The sequence below is a fragment of the Microcaecilia unicolor genome, chromosome 7 (assembly GCF_901765095.1).
Source record: "Microcaecilia unicolor chromosome 7, aMicUni1.1, whole genome shotgun sequence".
In the NCBI taxonomy this organism is placed as follows: Eukaryota; Metazoa; Chordata; class Amphibia; order Gymnophiona; family Siphonopidae; genus Microcaecilia; species Microcaecilia unicolor.
The window spans coordinates 269,035,927-269,057,517 of NC_044037.1; the positions used below are offsets into that span (position 1 = coordinate 269,035,927).

The 21,591-nt window shown below is 44.1% G+C and overlaps 1 protein-coding gene across 1 annotated transcript in view; it reads left to right on the plus strand.

The window, feature by feature from the left end:
* The window catches only part of TMEM163 (transmembrane protein 163), a 262,708-nt gene that overhangs the window by 213,889 nt on the left and 27,228 nt on the right, over positions 1-21,591 (plus strand). Inside the window, exon 5 of the mRNA XM_030209865.1 lies at positions 12,232-12,328. Coding sequence (XP_030065725.1) covers positions 12,232-12,328 — 97 coding nt within the window. The remainder of the gene's footprint in view (positions 1-12,231; positions 12,329-21,591) is intronic.

The window sequence follows — 21,591 nt, forward strand, 5'->3', positions numbered from 1 at the left end:
TACAAACCAAGATTGTGAGCCCTCCTGGGACAGAGAAATATCCAGAGTACCTGAATGTAACTCACCTTATGTTACTACTGAAAAAGGTGTGACCAAAAAATCTAAATAAATACCAAGGTGGCAGCTGCTGGGGGAACTGGCTTCAGCCTTGTGATGTCAGGGCTGAAGCTGGTTCCTCCAGCACATTGCTCCTGCTTTTGCCAGTTCAAATCTCAATATAGCTGCTGGCTGGGACCTCCCACAGTAGTCTCATGAGCACCACTGGAAGTTCCGGAAGCCATTTTAAAGAAGGAGCGGCACTAGCAGGAGCGAGTGGGCTTTGTTCCTGCCCCCAAAGAAGTTAATAGACCACCAGGATTTCTTAAGGTAGATGGTCGATGGCCCAAGGGGGGCAGAGAGTGATTGTGGGGAGCGGGGCAGCAGAGAGTGATCATGGGGGAAGGGAAGATTTCAAGCCAGTTTCGGTGCCGAATCCAAAACCAAAACTGAAAATCAATCAACCTCTATAACTATCTAACTCTGAGTAATGAAACGAGTCCTGTAAAACAACAAAACTGTTTAATAGTGTTAATTAGACTGAAAGTTACTGACTCCCAACAAAGGGTCCCAAAGATAATTTGTTCCCCCCTCGCCATGGAAAGGAACCCCATGTCTGCATCTTTGCTCCAGAGTGTGCATCAGCTACAACTGTATAATCTTTGAGGATGGAGCATTTGTGCATATCTTCCCTATCTGGATGAGAAAGGACGGAGTTTGTCTGAAGTAGTCCCTGACAGCAATGATCAGGTAATAAATGTAGTGAGTTCTACTGAGGATTCAGGGGGGCTGGGTGAGATGAAAGAGGCAAGAGGAAGTCATGAAGAAGGATGGGATATTGGTGAAAGAATGTCTTTAAGGGATTTCTTTGGCCTTTGAAGACAGGGAAATGTAATTACCAGAACAGATTTTTTTTATTATTAAAATTTTCTTCATTCCCTGAAGAAATCATTTGAGGGGAGATTTATGAATGTGGAGAGACAGTAAAGATAGTTTTTCCAGCGGAAGAGTTGTTCAATGTAAGTGTGAAAAGCTGTAATGCCCTGAGCTAAATGTCTTTTATGATATATGTTTCTTGACTTTAGAAAGAAATTCAGGAACAGCCCAATATTAAATTATAAGTATGAGCAGACATTTATTTCACCTTATATCATTATTCTGCATTGACAGAAGTTAGGATATCATTATTTGGTCTGTTTGCTTTCCCTCTAACCCTCTAATTCTATAAAAAAATTGCCAAAACGTATGTGCACACATTTGGGCATGCGTCAAATTTGCGCATGCAATTTAAAAATGAGACTAATTAGATTTAATTGGCATTTGTGTATGTAAATGTAGGTGTAGGATTTACACATGATCTGAAAAAGGGGGTGCAAAAATGAGAGGGTCATGGGCTTAACAACAGGGATAGGCATATTCAAAGGAGAATAAAAGTAAGACCTCTTGAAATAGGGCTGACTATATCATGCCACTCACAGCTAAGTCACTCAAATTTGAGGGGTTATATTGCTCTTGTGGTTCATTTGTAGAATACCGTGTGAAACCAATTACAGGAAAAGAAAATTAAGGGGGTCCTTTTACTGAAGTGCACAAGGCACCTATGCCTAGATTCTATATAGGTTACCCAGAGGGGCACAGATCTCAGATGCGTGTGTGTTGCTAACTGGCATTAATTGGAGTTAATTGCACTTAATTGGCAATAATTAGGAGTCATGCCTGCACCTGCCCTATGCTCTATAACATGGGCGCCTAAATTTCATAGCCCACAACAAAAGGGGGGCATGGCCATGGGAGGGGCATGAGCAGGTCAGGGGCATTCCCAGATATTAGACATAGGCCCAGATGCACAAAACTTTAACGACCCTTTAACGAATACATTTTCAACCATAGCATGCATTAAAGGCCATTTTCCGACGACGCTAGCAGCTAACGAAAACGGAATGCAAACGAGTCACTTCCAATTGAAATGTGAACAATTCGCAATGCACTAACCATACCGACGACTGCAACGAATCATTTACCGTGATATATTTAACATGAAGTCAGACCTGTCGTTAAGGCCTGAGCTGTCATACAGACACTGCTCCCCGCTTCTCCCTGCAGCATAAAAATCCAAGCTGGCATGTTTGAAAATTAAAAAAACCCACACAAACACGTGGCTCCCCGCTTCCCCCTGCATAAAATTGAAAAAAAAAAACCCCAAAAGCAAAAAAGGATCGGGAGGGGGCAAAGACGCTCGTCAGGACCGTCCTGTATGGACGCCCTTGCCCCGCCCCAGGTCGACGCTGCTCCCCGCTTCCCCCTGTATTAAATAAAAAAAAATCACTCTGCTCTCCTTTGAAGCCAATTTCCCGGTTCTGTAAACAACTTTAAGCTGCCCCAGTCCCCCTCCCTTCCTCTGTTTCCCCCAGCCGGGGCGGGCCCAGGTCTCTCTGCTGAGCTAAAGGGGATCACAGTGAAAGAGGTCTTTTGTTAGAAAGGAGGGTTTGTGAAGGACGTCCTTTTTGGAGTCTTGAGGAGGATGTCTTCAACTGTACTCTCCTGCTAGGATCACAGAGCTAAACGCTCGCACGTCCCGATCCCCCCCCCTCGCACGCCCCCGTCTGACATAAGCAACCTACGTAGGTTTAATACGTAGGTTGTTTTAATTTTTTATTTAATACAGGGAGAAGCGGGGAACAGCGGCGACCCCGGGCGGGGGCAAGGCCGTCCTTACAGGACACTCATGATGAGCGCCTTTGCCCCCTCTCGATCCTTTTTTGCTTTATGCAGGGGGAAGCAGGGAGCCACGTGTTTTGTGTTTTGGGTTCTTTTTTGTTTTGTTTTGATGTTTGTGGCATGCGCAGAGCAGCCAGCATAACGCTTGGCTGCTCTGCGCATGCTTTAGGGACCGATTACCGACGGGGATTACACCAATTTAATGAATCTTTAATGCATTGTACTTTACAATACCGTACCGAACATTAAAGACTTGTTTTTTTGGTGCATTCTTCGTTTTTTAAAATTTGTTAAGGACTTTTACGTTTTACATTTTTTTACGTTTGGTTGATGCATCTGGGCCAAAATGTTAGAGAATACTTGGATTTATGCATACAACTGCCACCGGTTGGGTGTGACAATGTATACCAGGCTTCAGCTGGTGCAAGTCCTTGCTTCCAAAATTAAGCACAGGAATCTGCACTAAGTGCTATTCTATAAAGATTGCTTAGCGCTAAGCGACATCTATATACTTGGTGCTTAGCAGAGATCTTAATGTCACCTTACTTTAATGGCACTATTTATTGAATCTGGCCCTTAATGTTCAAATTAGAACACGATAACTGCTACCACACAAATGAGGCAACCAGCTTTGTGTTATTTTAGTGGTCAGAGTTTGTGACTTATTCATGGGTTGAGGGCATTTTGTGTTAGGTGGTTGTAACTAGGTGAGACATGGGCAGAGAATGGGCATAGAAAGTATATTGTAGTTAGTGCATGGCACATACTATGTGCTGACAATTGAGCTGTTAGGGGCCCTTTTACTAAAGGTGTGCAGCGCCAATCTGAAACTACCACCAGTTTACCACAGCAGCCCAGCAGTAATTCTGCACCCAGCTTGCCACATTTCTGACACTACAGAAATTAATTTCTGTATATTGGTTACTGCCAAGTTATTTATTTATTTAGATTTTGCTCACACCTTTTTCAGTAGTAGCTCAAGGCGAGTAACATTCAGGTACTCTGGCTATTTCTCTGTCCCAGGAGGGCTCACAATCTAAGTTTGTACCTGAGGCAATGGAGGGTTAAGTGACTTGCCCAAGATCACAAGGAGCAGCAGCAGGATTTGAACCGGCCACCTCTGGATTGCAAGACCGGTGCTCTAACCACTAGGCCACTTCTCCACTTAGCGTGAGAGCCCCTACTGCAGTGGCGATCCTTGGTCGGCTGCCACCCGGGGTGGTTTGCCGCTGCGCACCCCCCCCCCCCCCCGGGTACAGCACGACATCCCCTCGGCGCATCAACACCCCCCCAGCATATCACCCAAGCCCCCCCCCCCCCGAGTGCATTCTTACCTGTTGGGAGCAGCCACGCGGCTGTCGGTTCCGCTGGTTCCCTGCTTCCTCTGCCCTGGAACAAGAAGTAACCCAGCAGAGGGAGCAGGGAACCAGCGGAGCTGACAGCCGTGCTTTCATTGGCTTCCGATCAGATACCGCATTCAATTCAAGCTTCTGCTACTAACCTACAAATGTACTCGATCTGCAGCCCCTCTCTACCTCTCAACCCTCATCTCCCCTTACGTTCCTACCCGTAACCTCCGCTCTCAAGACAAATCCCTCCTTTCAGTACCCTTCTCCACCACCGCCAACTCCAGGCTCCGCCCTTTCTGCCTCGCCTCACCCCACGCGTGGAACAAACTCCCTGAGCCCATACGCCAGGCCCCCTCCCTGCCCATCTTCAAATCTCTGCTTAAAGCCCACCTCTTCAACGTCGCCTTCGGCACCTAACCTCTACACCTCTACCCAGGAAATCTAGACTGCCCAACTTGACATTTCGTTCTTTAGATTGTAAGCTCCTTTGAGCAGGGACCGTCCTTCTTTGTTTATTTTGTACAGCGCTGCGTAACCCTAGTAGCGCTCTAGAAATGTTAAGTAGTAGTAGTAGTAGTAGTAGTGTACCCCCCCCCAGCGGTGTGCACCCAGGGCGAACCGCCCCTACCGCCCTGCCCTTGGTACGCCATTGCCCTACTGCCATCTCAGTGGGTGGCGATGTGCTCCCCCCGTTTCTTTTTTGACCTTTTTACCCACTGCGGTAAAAGGAGCCTTGGCGCATGGCAAGAACATATGCTGTTGCAAGCGCCTTTTACGCAACTTGGTAAAAGGACCCTTTAGTGCAGTTCCACATAGTGCCTCTTAAAGAGGAGGCACAATGTACATTTAGACTAATTGCGACCAGGGCACCATGCATTTATGGACATTTTAATATGGGACCTGCAAGGGATATGCTGGGCATGCCCCTACTAGGTGCTGTGTTAAATCTGCATTTACCACATGTTAATTTATTGCGTTAAGGTGCAGTAACTGAAAATCTAACACACTTTAGTCAACGGACCCCTAAGGCAGGTAAAGAAATATGTTTTATAGATCATCTTAACTTAAAAATATTGGGGAAATTTAGTAAATGGCACCCAAATTTGGACGCCGAAAAAATAAGCGCTAAGTGCTCTTCTATAAACGGCGCTCCAAGTCGGGTGCCATTTATCGAATAGAGCTTACAGCAGGATCTATGCCCAATTTTGGGAAGCGAGGATTTATAACAACTGAAACCTGGTGTAAATCCTCGCGTCTAACACTGCATGCAAATTCTAGGAACACCTCTGACCCACCCATGCCCCCTCTTTGGGTCTGCACATAAGAACTTATGTGTTCATTTTTATAGACTACCAACTAGGAAGATGCATGTGTAAATTCAAATTGTTGCCAATTAACGCCAATAATTGATTGTTAGCACCCAATTATTGGCGCTAATTGGGTTCTTATTCAATTAAATTGTACATATAAATCAGGCATTCACCCATATTTGCATGCACAATTTTGAATGCCATATATAGAATTTGGGAGATTCGCTTGATGGGGGGGGGGGGGAACTTGTCAACATCAACATTTATTAACTTTCATGTGTTAAGGACTTTTGAGAGTAAATTCACCTCCATTTGCGTCTTCTCTCCCTTCCTTACCATCTCCCCCTTCAGACTTTGACATTCCCTAGCAGTCATCGCTCTCTAGTTCAGTTTCTGCTTTTAAGCTTCCTACTCAGTCAGAATTTCTAAACTGATTCTTGGTGTATGCTCTTCTACAGCCCCATCAGATTCACTTCCTGCTGTTTTTTTTTTATAAGCAGGTACATGAGTCCTTTCTTCCCTTTATTCATTTTTTGGTTTGCACTGGCCTGTCTTCTGATGACTTCCTGCTTAGGTGAAAGTCTTCAGCTCTTTTTCCCCACCTGAAACATTTGGCCCTGGATCCTTCTAATCCGCAACCTATTTCAAAGCTCCCATTTCTCTCTAAGGTGGTTGAAAAGGTTGTAGCTCAACAACTCTCTTTTTTCCTAGACGAAGCTCATGCTCTGCACTCTCACCAGACTGGGTTCCGTCAATTGTACAACACCGAGCATACCCTCTTGGGCCGTACTAATTATATCCACACTGCTTTTGATAGGGGTGACAATGTTCTCCTTGTATCTTTGGAGTTATCTGCCACCTTCGACCTTGTGAACCATCACATTCTACTACAACGGCTGCCAGAACTCGGTGTAGCCAGTTCTGCTCTATCCTGGTTCCGTTCCTATCTTACAGGTAGAAGTTATTGTGTGCACTGCTTTGACACTATTTCCACTATTTCCTGTGGAGTTCCCCAGTGCTCAGTCCTGGGCCCTATTCATTTTAATATCTTCTTAGCACCTCTTACCTTTCTAATTCATTCCCTTAATATTCACTTTTTCTTCCACGCTGATGACATTGCCCTGAATCACTTCATGTCATCACTGAGATTTCTTGTACACTTAATAAAAATTCTGCCTGGTTATCATCTAATGGGCTGAAACTTAATGCTTCTAAGACTACCACTGTTCTTTTCTCCTCAAATCCATCTTCTATCCTTCCTGTTTCACCTACCATCTTGGATGAGCAAATTACCATTGCCAAGTCTGTTAAGATCTTAGGGGTCACCCTCGATAGTCAATTATACTTCTCTCTTCAAGTTTCTTTGTTGGTTAGGAAATCCTTTTTTTGTACTAAAGCAAATCTGATCAGTTCAATCTTTCTTTGATGGGCCTTTTTTTTGGTTGCTTATTCATTCTTTAGTTCTCTCCCGTATATATTACTGCAACTCAGTTCTCTCTGGCATCCCACAATACCAGTTGCACCATATTCAGGTAATTCAAAACATTGCTCTTAAACTGTCATTTTTTGAAATTTAAAGCCCTACTGAAAGCTTACTATTTCCATTGCGCTTTTTCTTCTGCTTAATCCACTAGGCCTCACAGTAGCCTCTTCCCATTGCCTCACTAGGTTCTCATCTTTTGCACTTCCTCCCTTCCTTTTGTATCCTTTAATATGCAATTTGGTCATGTGTTCCCCTTCCCTTATAATTACTTACTTGTAACCTGGCCTCCTTACGTATCTTTCCTGAGCCCGCTCTACATTTTTCTATATGTTTCCACTATTTGCGGTATATTGAATAAAGGTGAAATGTGAAGGACAAATGTCTGTGGAGATCAATTCTCAGAATTCTGTCTAAAATCCGGTACATAGAACAAAAGAGTAGCCATACTGGGTCAGACCAATGGTCCATCTAGCCCAATATCCTGTTTTCCAAACAGTGGAAAAAGCCAGGTACCTGGCAGAAACCCAAATCGTGGCAACACTCTATACTAAAAATTCCAGGGCAAGCAGTTGCTTCCCATGTCTGTCTCAATAGCAGACTATGGACTTTTCCTCCAGGAATTTGTCCAAACCTTTTTTAAACCCAGATACACTAACCACTGTTACTACATCCTCCAGAGTTTAATTATTCATTGAGTGAAAAAATATTTCCTTCTTTTTGTTTTAAAAGTATTTCCATGTATGTTCCTGGAGTGTCCTCTAGTCTTTGTACTTTTGGAATGAGTAAAAAATCAATTTACATCTACTCGTTCTGCACCACTCAGGATTTTGTAGACCTCAATCATATCTCCCCTCATCCATCTCTTTTCCAAGCTGAAGAGCCCTAACCTCTTTAGCCTTTCCTCATATGAGAGAAGTTCCATCCCCTTTGGTCGCTCTTCTTTGAACATTTTCTAATTCTGCTATATCTTTTTTGAGATACAGCGACCAGAACTGAATGCAATACTCAAGGTACGGACGCACCATGGAGTGATACAAAGGCATTATAGTATTTTGGGCCTTATTCACCATCCCTTTCTTAATAATTCCTAGCATCCTGTTTGCTTTTTTGGCCGCCGCCGCACACTGAGCAGAAAATTTCAGCGTATTATCTACAACTAGTAAAAAAGGCCCATTTCTGACACAAATGAAACGGGCGCTAGCAAGGTTTTCCTCGGACAGTGTATGTTTGAGAGAGTGTATGTGAGAGTGACTGTGTGTGTGAGAGAGAGTGAATGTGCGAGTGTGTGTGTGTGTGTGAGAGAGTGAGTCTGGGTGCAAGTGTGTCTGTGAGAGAGTGTGTGTGTGAGAATGAGAGTGTGTGCATGTGTGTATGTGAGACACAGTGAGAGAGAGAGAGTGTGTTTCACACAGAATGTGTGCGAGAGAGAGAGTGTGTGTGAGACACAGACGCTCTGTGAGACTAAGTGTATGAGACCAAGAGAGTGTGTGAGTGACTGTGTGACACATAGAGAGTGAATGTGATACAGTGTGAGACATAGAGTGTGAGAGAGACTGTGTGAGAGTGAGAGAGAGAAAGACATTGACTGTGAGAGAGAGAGAGAGTGTGTGTGTGTGTGACAGAGATACCTCCCCCCATCTCTGGTGTCAGACCCCCCCCTCTCTCTCTGGTGTCTGAGTGTTACTGTGCAGGACGCTGAGCTCTGGCTGTGCTTCAAGGAACTGACCAATCCTATTTAATAGAATGCACCTCCAACATTCTGAAGCCGAGAAACCTCGTGTGGTTGGTCACTTCTGCTTGTGATGAACCCGGAAGTACGTGATGTCAATTCAGGAGATGGATACAGAGAGCAGGAATGCCTCAGCCATGTAGTCAGCTTCAGAATGTTGGAGGTGCGTTTTATTATATAGGATGACACCTAGATCTTTTTCTTGAGTGCTGACCCCCAAGGTGGACCCTAGCATCAGGTAACTATGATTTGGATTATTCTTTCCAATGTCATCACCTTGCATTTTTCCACATTAAATTTCATCTGCTTCTTATCAATAGGTGCTCAGTGCCATTTATCCCCGTTTAGGTGCCAAATGTCCATTGGAGTGTCTAACTTGTGGCACACTATATAGAATTAGGGAATATGAAGGAGATTCTACATATGGCACCTAAAAAATCAGGCAGGAATCAGTGCCTACTAAGCATATTCTATAAGTGGCACCTAGAGGTAGGCGTTGCCATCCCAACGCCTAAAACTCCTTTTCCCTTCTTCATCATACACAATCTGGCTTCAGACCCGATTTCAGCATGGAAACATTCCTAACCACATTAATTGCTAGCTTTAGAAAAGAAATTAGCCTAGGCAGGAAGATCATCCTTTTGCAATTTGATATGTCAAGTGCATTCAATGTGGTAGACCATAATTTGCTACTTGCATTAATGGACAACTTAGGTATATGTGGGTCTGTTCTAAATTGGTGCTGAGGATTTTTAAAATCTAGATCCTATCAAGTCAAACCTCCTATTCCTACTAAAGCTGAATAGAGAGAAAACTAAATTTCTGTTATTATCTAACCCTCACCATGTCATAAACTATCACAATTTCACTATTGATAATGTAACTTATCCATTGGAGCCCCAACTAAAGATACATAGTAACGAGGGGCATAATTGAATGGGGCCGGCCATCTATAAGGGCGGCCATCTGTACTAACGGCCCCGTAAAGCGGCATACCCGACCGTATTATCGAAACAAGATGGCCGGCCATCTTTCGCTTCGATAATACGGTCGGGGCCGGCCAAATCTCAACATTTGGGCCGGCCTTAGAGATTGCCGCCATTGGTTTTCGCTGATAATGGAAACTAATAGCGGTCATCTCAAACCCAGCCAAATCCAAGCCATTTGGTCATGGGAGGAGCCAGCATTTGTAGTGCACTGGTCCCCCTCACATGCCAGGACACCAACCGGGCAACCTAGGGGGCACTGCAGTGGACTTCACAAATTGATCCCAGGTGCATAGCTCCCTTACTTTGTGTGCTGAGTCCCCCCAAACCCCCCTAAAACCCACAACTTACGCGAGGGCGGGACACAGGGAGGGAAGGCTCGAAGGGAGGTGATCTGCAGACTGCCGCTGCTGCGCTTCTTTCACACGGAGCTATGATATGAGGTGAGGCACTATGATTTGAATTCAGGGGGGCCCAGCCTGGTGGTGGACAGAGGGGGGCGGGTGGAGGGGGGAGCCCTGGGCCCGACCCAGGCTCTCAGCGGCCCTGTCTCTATCATATCCCCTCTCTCCAAGTATATACATGTCAAGGTTTTTAAGCCTGTCCCTATATGTTTTATGGCCGAGACCATGTATCTGAGACATTTAAGGGGTCTTTTACAAAGCAGTGCTAGTGTTTTTAGCTCACACTATAAATCAGTTGGTGCTAAATGCTGAGATGCCCATTAGATAAATCTTCACCACCCTAGCTGCAAGGGACTCAAGTACAAATCAATTTACGGATCCAGCTGGGTGGAGAGTAGGCGTGCCTGCGCTAATTGGGTAGCACAACACATTACTGCATGTTATTTGATTAGCACCTAAATAGGTCGCGGTAAGGGCTCCCGCAGTAATGGCCACACGCTAACGGGGGAATTAGTGCATGGCCATTAAAAAAAAAAAGCCGACTGTGACCATTTTTCAGCAACACCAGAAAGTGGCCAGAGCATGCAGGAAACCCACATGCTAATCACAGCGCTGGCCACTTTCTAGCGTGCTTAAGTAAAAGGACCCCTATGCGTGCTGACATTACTGGCACACTAACTGGTTAGTACATCATTAATGCAAAAGCCCTTTATGCCTCTTAAATAGGATGTGGTATGTGCACCTGCTTTAAATTTGTAAAATGGCTGTGTGCTAATGCTAACATTAGCACGTAGCCAGAAATTCAATAAATAGAAGCATGCCTATTTTGCACTAGAAATGGGCGTGGCGCGTAAGAAAGTCCCTGTGAGGGTCAGTGGCGTAGCAAGGGCGGGGCGGTGGGGGCGGTTCGCCCCGGGTGCATGCTGCTGGAGGGGTACAGAGAGCAGCCGTGCGCCTGTCGGCTCTGCTGGTTCCCTGCTCCCTCTTCCGGGGCGGGAGGGAGCCAGCGGAGCCGACAGCCGTGCGGCTGCTCTCTGCAGCTAAGAATGCACCCGGGGGGGGGGGTTGATGCGCCGGGGGTGTCATGTTGCACTCTGGGGGGACAGATGCCGCTGCACCCGGGGGGGGGGGGGTGCGCAGCGGCGATCAACCCCGGGTGGTAGCCGACCTAGGAACGCCACTGGTGAGGGTGCTCTAAGGGCCCCTTTTACTAAGCTGCGGCAAAAGGGGGCCGACACTGGCATCAGTGCATGTTTTACATGTGTTTCAAGGCCCCCCTTTTACCGCAGTTAGTAAAAGGGAAGTCTCGCTTTCCTACAGGAAATGGCCGCACGGCCATTTCGGGGAGGAGCCCTTACCGCCACCCGCTGAGGTGGTGGTAAGGGCTCCTAGGTTAACCCAGTGGTAACCGGGCAGCACACAGCACTGCCCGATTACTGCCGGGTACACTCTGGCGCTACAAAAACGAGTGGTAAGTCCGCGTTGGCCTTCCCGCAGCTTAGTAAAAGGAGCCCTAAATCCATTTGCTAGCGCAGCTTAGAAAAAGGGCCCTAACATGTTCTTGCAAAGTAAATTTCATATTGTGATTGTTACAATATTTTAATTCTGTTTCTGTTGCTTTCATCTTAGTTTTTTTTATGAGAAGGAAGTACTCCAAGTTATTCCTGGGAACCTATAGGGGTAAATTCTATGAGTAGTATCTAAAAATTGGCACTGATAATGTGATGCACTTAGCATAATTCTATAACGAGAATGCTCCCTTCATAGATTCATGCTTAGCACTAAGGTGCACCTAACTGTAGGTGGCTGCAGTTAGTTCTGCTATAAGCAGGTCTAAATACTGGGCACCTAAGTTAGGCGCACTTAGACGTGATTCTGCATCGACGTGCATAAAATCCGGGACCGCCCCCCAAGGACTGCCCCCAAATTGGTATACACAATAAGATTTAGGCACAATCCATTAGAGAATCGGATATGTGCCTAAATCCAAATTAATTGCCCCTTAGTGCTGATAATTGATTGTTATCTCCCAATTATCAGTGCTGATTAGCTTGTTGTTCAATTAAGCTGTGCTCGCTCTTTATAGAATCATGCAAAATGCGTCTTTCATTGGTGCAACTTTTTCAGGTGCAATATATAGAATTTGACCCATAATCCCTCTGGCGCCATATAAGCTCTCTCCATCTTTTTCTCTCTTTCTCTTCCTTTCTTTTCAGAGCCTGTGTTATCTTGGGAGTGATATTTCTCATCTCCGCTCTCTGTATAGTTGGCAAAGCCATCCATGACCTTGCGACTAAGCTGCTCCCAGAAGTGGTAAGGTCATTCTTGTTACTTAAGACATTATCTCTTTTGAAATTTCTTTTGCATTACTAATTTATATTCTATATCTAGGGAGAGCACAAGAATACAAATGTACCATAGTAAGGGTTAATGTGACATGAAGCAGAAGCCACCAAAGCCACAAAAATTACAATGCTTGTATTTGAAATTTCAAAGCAAATCACCACCTACAGTATAGTGGTAATTATAGACCGGTGAGTCTGACGTCGGTGCCGGGCAAGATGGTGGAGGCTATTATTAAGAATAAAATTGCAGAGCATATACAAAAACATGGACTGATGAGACAAAGTCAGCACGGATTTAGTGAAGGGAAGTCTTGCCTCACCAATCTAATGCATTTTTTTGAGGGGGTAAGCAAACATGTGGACAATGGGGAGCCGGTTGATATTGTATATCTGGATTTTCAGAAGGCGTTTGACAAAGTGCCGCACGAAAGACTCCTGAAGAAATTGCAGAGTCATGGAATCGGAGGTAGGGTACTATTATGGATTAAGAACTGGTTGAAAGATAGGAAGCAGAGAGTAGGATTGCGTGGCCAGTATTCTCAGTGGAGGAGGGTAGTTAGTGGGGTCCCGCAGGGGTCTGTGCTGGGTCCGTTGCTTTTTAATGTATTTATAAATGACCTAGAGATGGGAATAACTAGTGAGGTAATTAAATTCGCCGATGACACAAAATTATTCAGGGTCGTCAAGTCGCAGGAGGAATGTGAACGATTACAGGAGGACCTTGCGAGACTGGGAGAATGGGCGTGCAAGTGGCAGATGAAGTTCAATGTTGACAAGTGCAAAGTGATGCATGTGGGTAAGAGGAACCCGAATTATAGCTACGACTTGCAAGGTTCCACGTTAGGAGTTACGGATCAAGAAAGGGATCTGGGTGTCGTCGTCGATGATACGCTGAAACCTTCTGCTCAGTGTGCTGCTGCGGCTAGGAAAGCGAATAGAATGTTGGGTGTTATTAGGAAGGGTATGGAGTCCAGGTGTGCGGATGTTATAATGCCGTTGTATCGCTCCATGGTGCGACCGCACCTGGAGTATTGTGTTCAGTACTGGTCTCCGTATCTCAAAAAAGATATAGTAGAATTGGAAAAGGTACAGCGAAGGGCGACGAAAATGATAGTGGGGATGGGACGACTTTCCTATGAAGAGAGGCTGAGAAGGCTAGGGCTTTTCAGCTTGGAGAAGAGACGGCTGAGGGGAGATATGATAGAAGTGTATAAAATAATGAGTGGAATGGATCGGGTGGATGTGAAGCGACTGTTCACGCTATCCAAAAATACTAGGACTAGAGGGCATGAGTTGAAGCTACAGTGTGGTAAATTTAAAACGAATCGGAGAAAATTTTTCTTCACCCAACGTGTAATTAGACTCTGGAATTCGTTGCCGGAGAACGTGGTACGGGCGGTTAGCTTGACGGAGTTTAAAAAGGGGTTAGATAGATTCCTAAGGACAAGTCCATAGACCGCTATTAAATGGACTTGGAAAAATTCCGCATTTTTAGGTATAACTTGTCTGGAATGTTTTTACGTTTAGGGAGCGTGCCAGGTGCCCTTGACCTGGATTGGCCACTGTCGGTGACAGGATGCTGGGCTAGATGGACCTTTGGTCTTTCCCAGTATGGCACTACTTATGTACTTATGTACTTATGTAACCTTTTTTAAACTCCGCTAAGCTAATCACCTTTACCACATTCTCTGGCAATGAATTCCAGAGTTTAATTACACGTTGAGTGAAGAAAACTTTTCTCCAATTCGTTTTAAATTTACTACATTGTAGCTTCATCGAATGCCCCCTAGACCTAATATTGTTGGAAAGCCTGAACAGACGCTTCACATCTACCCGTTCAACTCCACTCATTATTTTATAGACCTCTATCATATCTCCCCTCAGCCGCCTTTTCTTCAAGCTGAAGAGCCCTACCTGCTTTAGCCTTTCCTCATAGGGAAGTCGTCCCATCCCCTTTATCATTTTCGTCGCCCTTCTCTGCACCTTTTCTAATTCCACTATATCTTTTTTGAGATGCGGCGACCAGAATTGAACACAGTATTCAAGGTGCGGTCACTCCATGGAGCAATACAAAGGCATTATAACATGCTCAAAATTCTAGTGCTGTACTGAACAGCGCCAGAGATATACTGCCAGAACAGCGCTATAGAACAACTCCCTAATGTTCAACGATAATGAGATGCAAATATAGGCGCGCTCTTAGCATTGAACATTATGGAGTTTGGCAGAAGGATCGTGCTTGGGCATGCGCACTAAGGAGAAAGATCCAGCGTGGGCAGGGAGCAAAGGAGCGGCAAGGATGTTTTAGCTGCCATCATGTATGGGACTCTCTCCTTCTGGCAAACAGTCCTGCCAGTCACCGGAATGCATACTCTCTCTCTCTTGCCAGAGCTTGCTTCAATGCTGGTGCCGTTTGAGTGTCTGCTGGAAATGACCTCATTAGCATAGATTATCATGCTCATTGAGCTATTCGTCTGCGTGCTCTTTTTTTTCCACTCTCTGAACCTCTGAACTTTCCACAGTAGTAAATACATGCCTTTAGCGCTAGACTAGCGCATGCATTTACTACCGTTTACTTCTGAGCATCAGGACCTTAGGTATTAAGTAGGGCTGCACATTTAACATGTTAATAACGCGATTAACACGTTAAATGTTTAACTCGCGTTAAAATTTTAAATGTAAGTTAAAGTAATCTCTCTCAGCACTCCGGCAACCACCTCTGTGTGCTCCTTCTCCCTGTTCCTTGCGGCCCTCATCCTTGACTGTTGCAGGGAAAGCACCTTGCATCTCACCTGGCCCCAAGCCACTCCCTGTAACAGGAAGTTCCGCCTCTGACAGAAATTCCTGTTACAGAGAGAGGCTTGGGGCCAGTTGAGAAGCAGTGTGCTTTACATGCAGAAGAGAGGGGGCTTCTGGAGTGCCGGGAGAAGTAAGAACATGGGCTGAGAGAAAGAGATAGAGACAGAGAGAGAGAGAAAAAGATGTGGACTATGGGAGGAGGGAGGGGTGTGGTAGCGGTGGGAGAAAGAGGAAATGAGAGAGAGAGATGCAGAGAGGTAGCGCCTGCAGGAAAAAGAGGAAATGAAAGAGAGTTGCGGGGGGTGAGGGGGTGTTAGAGGTGCAGATGCTGGAAATGGAGATGCTGCCCATAGAAGGGAGGGGAAGAAAGAGATAAGGGAAAACACGGTAATCATGGTTGCAGGAAAGGGAGGAGATGGTGCTCATGGAGGGGAGGGGAGAGAAGGGAGATGGGAATGGAGATGGAGATGGAAATAACTGTGTAGATGCTAAATTTATTTCAACTCTTTTACATTTGGATCATGCGATTAATCATGTGATTAAAAATTTGAATCAATGTATAGCCCTAATATTAAGTTTATAGAATACTGTCAATTATGCATGCAACTGACAGTATTTAGGCGCAAACAATTACAGTAGCCTTTGACATGGCATAAGTGATCGTGTTAGATGTCCAAATTACCGACACGCTAGTATTTTATAACAGCTTCAGTGCACAGCTTTGCCATTATAGAATACTTGCTTAGCGTTCAATTTTTTAAAGCCTAACCTTTGGCGCCCTTTCTTGAGTCTAGTCCTAAATACTCTGTAGAAGACCTCAGATCACCTTAAGCCAACTGAAAATGCCAACTGAATTTCAAACACAATATTTTGGAGTTCATTTTATATGACATTTCTGCAGGCAAAAAGGTGTTTTACATACAGAACTAGGTGTTTATAAAACTGGCACAAAGGACGGAGATGTGAGCCTCACGAAAAGCAACAGCAAAAGAGAAACAGTTAAGTACAAAAGAGAAGATTCTCAAAGTCCAACAAATCTTTATTAGCGAATCTTAATGATGTGTGTTGAGAGGACCCGACATGGCCATGTTTCGGCACCAAGTACCTACATCAGGAGTCTTCAACCTTTTTTGAAGTAAGATCAATAGGACACACAAGGATCCTTTTACAAACCACACTACCAATTCTGGTGCGGCAAATGCGATGAAGCCCAAAAGGAATTTGCCACGCCAGAATCGCTAGTGAGACTTTGTAAAAGGAGCCCACGGTTGCCAGTTGGAAATGTAAACTATATACTATGAACACATTTCCCTCTAGTCTAAAACTAGAATGCAGCTTGATGAAATTCAAGACTGATCTTGAAACGTTTCTGTTTTGGAACACATGTGTAACGTAATTTATACATATTCAGTTCTTTGCTCCACTGTCTTCCAGATCACTGAGAGGAGGGCCATTGAAGGTTTTTGGTCTTCATTCTTGCTGTTGATATTCTAATTTCTTTTCATTTCTATGTTGTTTTAGTTCACATTGTAAATCACTCAGAAAGTTTGTAATTGGCTGGTTTAGTAAATTCAAAATAAAAAACTTGATTAAACAAAGTTAAATTGTGCATTGGTGATGCTGTATGCTAGGGATGGGCTATTATTCGAAAAGAATGTTGTTCGCCAATAATAGTTGTTCGCCAATAATAGAGTGTACTAACAGGAAAGAGTGTGTACTTCCCCACCCCCCTGATTCTATATAACATGTCCGAAATTACTCGCACAAATCTGGTCATATTCTGGATTTGGGTGTGCAATTTATTTAACAAACCCATCAGCACTGATAATTGCCACTAAACAAGCAATTATTGACACTAATTGACATTAATTAGAATTTACGTTCACCACTTGCTAGGTGTATCCTGTAAAGTGGTGCAGGCAGTGGCATTCCTAGGTCGGCTGCCACCCGGGGCGGATCGCCGCTGTGCACCCCCCGGGTGCAGCGGCATCCATTCCCCCAGGGTGCAGCATGACACTCCCCGGCGCAATGACACCCCCCTCCCTGGTGCATCAAGCCCCCCCAGGCGCAATGACACCCTCCTCCCCGAGTGCATTCTTGGCTGCTGGAGGGTGTAGAGAGTAGCCACGTGCCTGTCGGCTCCACTGGCTCCCTGCTCCCTCTGCCCCAGAACAGGAAGTAACCTGTTCCGGGGCAGAGGGAGCAGGGTACCAGCAGTGCCGACAAGCGCGCGGCTGCTCTCTGCACCCTCCAGCAGCGTGCACCCGTGGTGGACCGCCCCCACCGCTCCGCCCTTGCTATGCCACTGGGTGCAGGCAAATTCTAATGCGTGCTGCCAAAAAGGGGGTGTGTGGCCATTAGCGAGCAATGGGTGGATCGTGGGCATTCCAGAAATCTACGTGCATGGTTATAGAATGCATCTGCTCTGTGCCTAACATATTCACCTGTATTAACACCAAGTTTTACTTGGCATAAATGGACATGCCTAGAGGTGCAGGCATGGCCTCTAGGCATATTCTATAAACTGGCTAGGCGTATTCTCTAAGAAATATTTTCGGTGCCAATTTTTCAGGCGCTATATATAGAATCTAGTCCTTAATGTGCACTGTTTAAGAAAAGTGCACACTATCCATTGGATTCTGTGTAGGTCATTCAAAGTTGGGTGCGCAATTTTAGGCATGGATCACAGATCTGCACATAAACTAGTTAGCTAATTAGGTGATAATTATTCATGTTAACAAGACACTAATTGCCAGTCATTAGTAGTTACATGCAGATCTGCCCTACACCCCCTATTCTATAACCTGCGTGCCAACTTGTGTGTCGCGCACAATTCCAAATTGGGTGTGGACAGAGAAGGGGCATGGGTGGGCCAGATGCATTCCCAGGATTTAGCCACAGTGTTATAGAATACTGTCATTTCCAGGCCTAACTGCCAGAAAACACAGGGTTTTTTTGCCAACACCCTCCTTAAATCCAACCCTATTTGAAAGGCAGATTATTCCAATAGCCTCTTTCAAATATCTGGGGATTGTATTTGACTCTGCTCTTTCTTTTGGTCCTTAGGTTTCTTCTGTTCTGAAGACGTGTTTCTTCTTTTTTTTTCATCAGCTCTGATCCGTTAGGAATTTGGTTGATTTAGAATCTCTGTGTTCCTTATCATATGCTTACATCAGTGCTCGATACGATTACTGTAACATTGTTTATGCAGGCATTACTAAGGCAAACTTAAAGCGATTGCAAACACATCAGAACACAGCAGCTCGCATCATTTGTCGAGCTCCTAAGTACGATAAGGCCACTACCCTTCTTCAACGTTTACACTGGCTTCCCATAGAATACAGAATTAAATTTAAGGCTCTTATCCTGACACACGAGACTCTCTACACTGCTATTGCCTTCTTATCTGGTGGCTTTTATTCCTTGTACACCAGCTCGCACTCTACGATCCCTTACTGAGAATGGATTTCCAACTCCGTCCAGGGCTAGACTGGAATCAACAGGTGCCTCAGCTTTCTTCTTTCTTTCTCCAGTACTGTGGAATTCATTACCCCAACCTATGAGGTTAGAAAGATCCTACCTGCTTTTGTGCACTGCTTTAAAAAACAAATTTTTTTCAATTAGCGTTTGAATCCTATTGACTTTAATCTTTTATTTAATTGTCTGGCAGTATTTCTGCAGCGAGGAAACAACAGGAACATTTTGGGTGACATATTCTGGCTGATTTTGTATGAATGAATTGATTTATGTTTCTTGCTTGAACGGGCGGGGGGGGGGGGGGGGGGGGGGCGGTATTTGTCTACTTTCCTATAATTTTATGGAGTTCTTTTAGATAGTTTTATTTTATATTGTATATTGTAAACCATTCTGGCTTGCTTTGCAAATAGTAACGGTACAGCAAAAATAATAAACAGTAAATGATTAACTGGGTGTGAGCATTTACATTAGCTTTTAGCAGGTGTAAATGCTCGCAACCAAAATTAGGTGCAAACATGTGTGCCACACTAGAATTCCAGAAAGGCTATTCCACGTAGAGTGCTTTACAGGATACTAGCTTAGGGGTATGTTTACTAATGTGCATTGACGTTTCTAACTCATCTTTAAAGTTAAGGCATGTTAAACGCTAACGCTCCTATACATTTCTATGGGCGTGTTAGCATTTAGCACGCGTAAACCATTTACACACGTTAAAAATGCTAACGCGCTTATAACACACCTTAGTAAACATAGGAATGGAATGGATCGGGTGGATGTGAAGCGACTGTTCACGCAATCCAAAAATACTAGGACTAGAGGGCATGAGTTGAAGCTACAGTGTGGTAAATTTAAAACGAATCGGAGAAAATGTTTCTTCACCCAACGTGTAATTAGACTCTGGAATTCGTTGCCGGAGAACGTGGTACGGGCGGTTAGCTTGACGGAGTTTAAAAAGGGGTTAGATAGATTCCTAAAGGACAAGTCCATAGACCGCTATTAAATGGACTTGGAAAAATTCCGCATTTTTAGGTATAACTTGTCTGGAATGTTTTTACGTTTGAGGAGCGTGCCAGGTGCCCTTGACCTGGATTGGCCACTGTCGGTGACAGGATGCTGGGCTAGATGGACCTTTGGTCTTTCCCAGTATGGCACTACTTATGTACTTATGTACTTATCATTCTGGCATCTATCTTTGGCTGACCTAGGCAGAATTCCCCCCATGTGTGATTTGCTTTGAAGCAAAAATAAATAAATGCAAGAAAGAAACAAAATGAACATTTTCGAGCTGCCCTTCCCCATTGTGCGCTAACTTTTGAAATGTCTTCAAATGACTCTGTAACTCTGAGAGAGAAGACAGATTGTATACACAATAAAAATACTACATTATAGAAGACAGTAATGAACAACTACCAGAATGCTGCTTTCAGTAACTTAACCTTGATGCAAAATACATGCCAAAATTCAGATCATGCATATGAGCTACTTAGAATATTTTACCATAAATTTAACTTTTAAAAAAATGACAGTCCAATGCAGTATGCATAAAAAAAAAAAAGAAAAATGGCTAGCAAAATAGCAGATTGGAATTTTAACTTAGATGCAGAGTACACACTGTCATAAATGCAAGAGAAAACAGCCTATATATAATTTACAACAGCACAAACCAGCTTTAAATCATCTGCAATGTATTCTGTCATATGCTATGCTAGTTATAAAATCATAGGGTGTAAGACAAAGTAGTTTGATAATATGCCATTTATAAAATGTGGCATGTTGTATTTTTCATGTATGATGTATTATTTATTATTTTGCTTGTGACTTCTAAATGCCTTTGGGTTGGACTGTGTCCAAAGTTGGTGGCATAATATTATCCTCCTAATTCTATAAAAGTTGCTAAAAATTGCACATGCAAATTTGGGCATGTGCCAATTTGCAAACGTAATTTAATAACAAATTAATAAGCGTTGATAACTGGCTTGTGAACAATCAATTATTGGCACTAATTAGATTTAATTGAAACATATGTGTGTAAAGTTAGGTGCAGGATCTGTGCCTAAACTTTATGTAAGTTCCAAAAGGGGGCGTGGAAAGGGGAGGGTCATGGGCAGAATAGGGGCGTTTCTAACATTTATGTGCGCTGTTCTAGAATTACGACATGTACATCTGCAGCATGTATTAATTGGATGCAATTCCTGGCCATAAGTGCTATTCTATAAACTGCACCTAACTTTAAGCGTGGCTTATAGAATAGCGCTATTTTTGGCACCATATGTAGAGTTCACTCCTATATTTCAAACGTGAAAAGACTTCAGCTGATACAAAACACTGCTGCTAGATTTAAATAAGTCATGCCCACAAATTTGACCACTTCTCTCCCCTGTTCCAAGAACTTGACTGGCTTCCAGTGGAAAAAATATCTCCTTTTCAAATTACTTGCTCTTACATCTAAAGCTCACAGGATTGACCTGCCCAAGTATTTATCTAATTTCACTATTCCATATTCCCCTGCTCATCTACTTCGCTCTATAAATGACCATTGTTTAGTTCTTTCAAGCCCAAAGCAAGTCCAGTTAGAATTTACTCACCATCACACTTTTTATTCTTACCTTTTCACTGGAATTCTCTTCAACTTTCCGTCCGCTCTGAATCCTCTTTTAAAAAATTTAAGAAAGCTTTAAAAACTTGGCTATTTCAGCAGGCATTCGATTGAATCAAATAGATAAGAGGTGGCGGTGTATTGTATCGGCTGCCACCAGTTGTTCCCTCTAGCCCTTCCCCTTTTGGATTACCATCCTTTGTTTTTACTAAGTTGTTGATCTATTTTCCTGAGTACTTGAATCCTGTTCAGAAGGAATGGATCCTCAGGAGCTTAGCCGAGATTGGGTGGCAGAGCCAGTGGTGGGAGGCGGGGCTGGTGGTTGGGAGGTGGGGATAGTGCTGGGCAGACTTGTACGG